The sequence below is a fragment of the Gekko japonicus genome, unplaced genomic scaffold, assembly GCF_001447785.1.
Source record: "Gekko japonicus isolate JY-2015 unplaced genomic scaffold, Gekko_japonicus_V1.1 scaffold6964, whole genome shotgun sequence".
In the NCBI taxonomy this organism is placed as follows: Eukaryota; Metazoa; Chordata; class Lepidosauria; order Squamata; family Gekkonidae; genus Gekko; species Gekko japonicus.
Window position 1 is genome coordinate 1 of NW_015159919.1, and position 6,230 is coordinate 6,230.

The 6,230-nt window shown below is 51.1% G+C and overlaps 1 protein-coding gene across 1 annotated transcript in view; it reads left to right on the forward strand.

Moving 5' to 3' along the window:
* Positions 1 to 5,332: 5,332 nt before the first annotated feature.
* Positions 5,333 to 6,230, forward strand: part of LOC107108063 (U8 snoRNA-decapping enzyme-like) — an 8,663-nt gene continuing 7,765 nt past the window's right edge. The window contains exon 1 of the mRNA XM_015408450.1: positions 5,333 to 5,622. Coding sequence (XP_015263936.1) covers positions 5,350 to 5,622 — 273 coding nt within the window. The 5' untranslated portion in view covers positions 5,333 to 5,349. The remainder of the gene's footprint in view (positions 5,623 to 6,230) is intronic.

Genomic DNA, 6,230 nt, shown 5'->3' on the forward strand with positions numbered 1-6,230 from the left:
GTTTTTGTACTATTTGAAACCTTGACACACACTCCCTATGAGGTCACTGGGCCCCCGGTCCTTTTAAGGACCTAGGATAGCAACGGCTTTGGCCCAGCCCCAGCACCCCACCGGGAAGTTGGAAGGCCTACACCCTTGCTCACTGAGTGTGTGTAAGCAGCGTCAGGTCACAGCTGATTTCGGACAATCCCGTAGGGTTTTCAAGGCAGGGGCAAGCGGAAGGGGATGTGCCCTTGCTTGCCTCTGCGTAGCAACCCTGGGCTTCCTGAGTGGTCTCCCCTCCAAGTACTAACCAGGGCCGACCCTGCTAAGCTTCCGAGATCTGATGAGTTCAGGCTGGCCTGGGCCTGCCAGGTTAGGGCAAGAGATGCACAGAGGTGGTTTGCCATTGCCTGCCTCTGCGTAGCAACCCTGAGCTTCCTGAGTGGTCTCCCCTCCAAGTACTAACCAGGGCTGACCCTGCTTAGCTTCTGATTGCTGATGAGATCAGGCTAGCTTGGGCCGTGCAGGTCAAGGCCAGAGAGGAACAGAAGAGGATTGTCTGGATCGCCCGATCTCGTCAGATCTCAGAAGCTAAGCAGGACCGACCCGGGCAAGTATTTGGATGGGAGACCTCCAAGGAATACCACTTCTCTGAATGTTCTCCGTGCCCCAGGAGGAGTTGGCAGAGGTTGTCATGACTTCTGGGCACGTGCGTGAACACACATACAAAATGCAAAAATACACACACACACACACATACAAAATGCAAAAATACACACACACACACACACACACACATACAAAATGCAAAAATACACACACACACACACACAAGAGAAGTGATTTGCCATTTCCTGCCTCTGCGTAGCAACCCTGGACTTTCTTGCTGGCCTCCCATCCAAGTACTAACTTGGGCTAACTTTGCTTAGCTTCCAAGATCTGGTGAGATCAGGCTTGCCTGGGCCATCCAGGTCAAGGCAAGAGACAAACAGAGGTGGTTTGCCATTTCCTGCCTCTGCGTAGCAACCCTGGACTTTCTTGCTGGCCTCCCATCCAAGTACTAACTTGGGCTAACTTTGCTTAGCTTCCAAGATCTGGTGAGATCAGGCTTGCCTGGGCCATCCAGGTCAAGGCAAGAGACAAACAGAGGTGGTTTGCCATTTCCTGCCTCTGCGTAGCAACCCTGGACTTTCTTGCTGGCCTCCCATCCAAGTACTAACTTGGGCTAACTTTGCTTAGCTTCCAAGATCTGGTGAGATCAGGCTAAATCTAACAAGATCCTAAGGTTCCAAGGGGTGGCGGAATCAGCAGGAGAAAACTTGAAAGAACTGGCAACTAACCTAATCGCATCGGCGCTTGGCAGTTCACCGACAGAAGCGGCGGCAGAGATCGAGGCGACTTATCGTGCTTACTCTAAATATACTAAGCAAAACAACATGCCGGGCGAACTGGTAGTCAAGTTTCTCCGAAGACAAACACGAGATGATATTCTTAAAGCGACAGCGGCCAAACCCTTGCAACTGGGAGCAGTTAACATCAGGGTCCTAAAGGACACACCGTTTGAGGTTCGACAGAAGAGAAAAGCTTATAAAGAACTTATTTCAACGCTTCAAATAACCCAAATTTCCTACAGCTCCGGGGTCATCCTGGGTCAAACATTTAAATATAAAGAGAAAAGAGAAAAGATTGATTCGGTTTTCAAAGCAGAAGAATGGTTGAAGCAGTTCTTCGGAGCGAAAGAAGAGGAACAGCCAGATGTGAGTGGCTTAACAGCAGCTAGCACAGAAGAAACGGACGAAGACCCAGCAGGAGCAGAAGGAGGCTTGGCCAGGGAAACATATGATCTGCGACTGAGAGTTCCCAAGTAGCCCTCAAAAACTCAAAGAGTTATACTGAAGAAGATAAAAGAGACTTTGCACACTTTGAGAAGATAACAGATTATTACTAAAATTGGACTCACTAACTCCTAAATTCATTGTTTTAAACAAAAAGCTATGTGTTTTATAACTAACTGAGTACTAATTGTTTAAGACCTTCCTTTCTTGGGTTTTTAGTTATATTTTCATTTACTGTCCTGTATCCCGGGGGTTTGTTATTTTTCCCCCCTTTTTTCCCCTTTTCTTATCTTTTATAGTTATTTAGGTGTAACAAAAAAATAAATAAAGTTACCTACAAAAAAACCAAACATTTAGATAGGAGGTTGAGCAGAAATCATTGTATACAGCAGGATCAGAGGTCGTGAAATGCAGAAGTCCAGAGGGAGATAGAAAACGACACAGTTCTGATGCAATGGGAAAATCCTGGCCACTGACAAAAGCAGTAATTGGAAATCACTATAGTTCTGGCTAAACGAATTAACGCTTGTAATGACTGAGGAATCCCAAGTTCTCGTTGAGCCGACTGTGTGCTGAATTCTAATTCAGCTATCTTGCACTGTACCCTCTCTTTTAAATTATTTTGCTGGAGAATTTATAAGATTTATTTAAGCCAATCGATACCCTGCCTTTTTGCCATAACAAGGCTCACCGAGGTGGCTTAACAGAACATACCTAATAAAATAGTAACAATAATTAAAACCGACAAGAAACACACCCTTAAAACAGCTAAAACGTGGGCCAGAATAAATGCATAACATAAAAACAATTCAAAATAGTGGTCAGAAAGGGAGGAATCCCTGAGGAAATGCCAGGAGGAGGAGCAGAAGTTTCTATACCCAACTTCTCTACTAACTGAAGGAGTCTCAGAGTGGCTTACAATCACCTTCCCTTCTCTTCTCCCCACAGCAGACACCCCGTGATGTAAGTGGGGCTGAGAGAGCTCTGAGAGAATTGTGACTGACCCAAGGTCACCCAGCCGGCTGCATGTGGAGGAGGAGTGGGGAATCAAACCTGGCTCTCCAGATTAGAGTCTGACGCTCTTAAGCACAACACCACACTGTCACTCGTTCAGTAATGGTAAAGGTAAATGTTTCCCAGGCTCGAAAGGTAGTCGAATCCGACTCCAGGGATGTGGTGCTCATCTCTGTTTCCAAGCTGAAGAGCCAGCGCTGTCCGAAGACGTCTCCGTGGTCGTGTGGCCGGCATGACTAAACGTTGAGGCGCACGGAACGCTGTTCCCTTCCCACCAAAGCGGTACCTATTTAACTACTTGCAATTTCTTGCTTTCGAACGGCTAGGCTAGCAGGAGCTGGGGCCAGGGACAGGAGCTCACTCTGTCATGCGGCACTCGGGTCTCGAACTGCCAAACTAAAGACCTTCTGGTCTGCAGCTCGGCATCGTAACCTTTGAGGCTCTAATTCAGTATAAGGCATTTTCATGTGTAAACACTGGGGAAAGGCCGTGGCTCAGTGGCAGAGCCTCTGCTTGACATGCAGGAGGTCCCAGGCTCAATCCCTGGCATCTCCAGTTAAAAGGGCCAGGCAGGAGGTGATGAGAAAGACCTTGACCTGAGACCCTGGCTCAGTGGCAGAGCCTTTGCTTGGCATGCAGAAGGTCCCAGGTTCAATCCCTGGCATCTCCAGCTAAAAGGACCAGGCAGGAGGTGATGGGAAAGACCTCAACCTGAGACCCTGGCTCAGTGGCAGAGCCTTTGCTTGGCATGCAGAAGGTCCCAGGTTCAATCCCTGGCATCTCCAGCTAAAAGGACCAGGCAGGAGGTGATGGGAAAGACCTCAACCTGAGACCCTGGCTCAGTGGCAGAGCCTTTGCTTGGCATGCAGAAGGTCCCAGGTTCAATCCCTGGCATCTCCAGCTAAAAGGACCAGGCAGGAGGTGATGGGAAAGACCTCAACCTGAGACCCTGGCTCAGTGGCAGAGCCTTTGCTTGGCATGCAGAAGGTCCCAGGTTCAATCCCTGGCATCTCCAGCTAAAAGGACCAGGCAGGAGGTGATGGGAAAGACCTCAACCTGAGACCCTGGCTCAGTGGCAGAGCCTTTGCTTGGCATGCAGAAGGTCCCAGGTTCAATCCCTGGCATCTCCAGCTAAAAGGACCAGGCAGGAGGTGATGGGAAAGACCTCAACCTGAGACCCTGGCTCAGTGGCAGAGCCTTTGCTTGGCATGCAGAAGGTCCCAGGTTCAATCCCTGGCATCTCCAGCTAAAAGGACCAGGCAGGAGGTGATGGGAAAGACCTCAACCTGAGACCCTGGCTCAGTGGCAGAGCCTTTGCTTGGCATGCAGAAGGTCCCAGGTTCAATCCCTGGCATCTCCAGCTAAAAGGACCAGGCAGGAGGTGATGGGAAAGACCTCAACCTGAGACCCTGGCTCAGTGGCAGAGCCTTTGCTTGGCATGCAGAAGGTCCCAGGTTCAATCCCTGGCATCTCCAGCTAAAAGGACCAGGCAGGAGGTGATGGGAAAGACCTCAACCTGAGACCCTGGCTCAGTGGCAGAGCCTTTGCTTGGCATGCAGAAGGTCCCAGGTTCAATCCCTGGCATCTCCAGCTAAAAGGACCAGGCAGGAGGTGATGGGAAAGACCTCAACCTGAGACCCTGGCTCAGTGGCAGAGCCTTTGCTTGGCATGCAGAAGGTCCCAGGTTCAATCCCTGGCATCTCCAGCTAAAAGGACCAGGCAGGAGGTGATGGGAAAGACCTCAACCTGAGACCCTGGCTCAGTGGCAGAGCCTTTGCTTGGCATGCAGAAGGTCCCAGGTTCAATCCCTGGCATCTCCAGCTAAAAGGACCAGGCAGGAGGTGATGGGAAAGACCTCAACCTGAGACCCTGGCTCAGTGGCAGAGCCTTTGCTTGGCATGCAGAAGGTCCCAGGTTCAATCCCTGGCATCTCCAGCTAAAAGGACCAGGCAGGAGGTGATGGGAAAGACCTCAACCTGAGACCCTGGCTCAGTGGCAGAGCCTTTGCTTGGCATGCAGAAGGTCCCAGGTTCAATCCCTGGCATCTCCAGCTAAAAGGACCAGGCAGGAGGTGATGGGAAAGACCTCAACCTGAGACCCTGGCTCAGTGGCAGACCCTCTGCTTGGCACGCAGAAGTTCCCTGGTTCAATCTCCGGTGGTGATGTGAAGGACCTCTACCTAAGACCCTGGAGAGCTGCTGCCAGTCTGAGCGGGCAGTACTGACCATGATGGACCAAGAAGGTCTGATTCAGTAAAGGGCAGCTACATGGGAGAGTTCCATTCTGGGGAGGGGCCATGGCTCAGTGGCACGGCCTCTACTTGGCACGCAGAAGTTCCCTGGTTCAATCTCCGGCGGTGATGTGGAGGACCTCTACCTAAGACCCTGGAGAGCTGCTGCCAGTCCGAGTAGGCAATATTGTCCTTGATGGAGCAGTGATCTGATTCCATTTAAGGCCGCCTCCTGAATGGGAAATTCTCCCATGCAGACCATGCTGTCGCTGTCCCCTTCCTTTACAGATGCAGATGAGGTTTGACGGGTGCCTGGGTTTCCCGGGCGGATTTGTGGATTCGGAGGATGCCTCTCTGGAAGACGGTCTGAACCGTGAGCTCCGGGAAGAGCTGGGTCCAGGCGCTGCCTTCCTGCGTGTCTTGGAGTGCGACCACGTGAGCTCCCACGCCACCGAGAAGCCGCAGCGAGTGGTGGCGCACTTCTATGCCAAGCGACTCAGCCTGGAAGAGCTGCGGACCATAGAGGATCGGGCCACGCATGCGAAAGATTACAGTTTGGAGGTGGGGATGGGGGGAGTGGGTGGGGGGGGTTGCCCAGAACTATCTGTACAGTGCCTTGGATCGTTCGGAACTCTGTGCCTAGCCTAAGCTGTGGAGTCTTGTAAGCAGAAATTCTACTTTGTGAGCTACTGGCATTAAGTTGTGAGCAAGTGATTGGGCTACTGCATCAATGAGTTTGCTCTGGAGGCCTCCTTCCTGAGCGAAGGCAAAAATGTGTGAGCCGGAGGCTAAGAAACTGTGAGCCAGCTCACATTAACTCAGCTTAGAGGGGAACAAGTTGTGAGGAGGGGATCAAGTTGTGAGCGAGCGATTGGGCTGCTGCATAAATTTGTTTGCTCTGGAGCCCTCCTTCCTGAGCGGAGACAAAAATGTGTGAGCCGGAGGCTAAGAAATTGTGAGCCAGCTCACACTAACTCAGCTTAGAGGGGAACAAGTTGTGAGCGAGCGATTGGGCTGCTGCATAAATTTGTTTGCTCTGGAGCCCTCCTTCCTGAGCGGAGACAAAAATGTGTGAGCCGGAGGCTAGAAAACTGTGAAATAGCTCACACTAACTCAGTTTAGAGGGAACAAGTTGTGAGCGAGCGATTGGGCTGCTGCATAAATTAGTT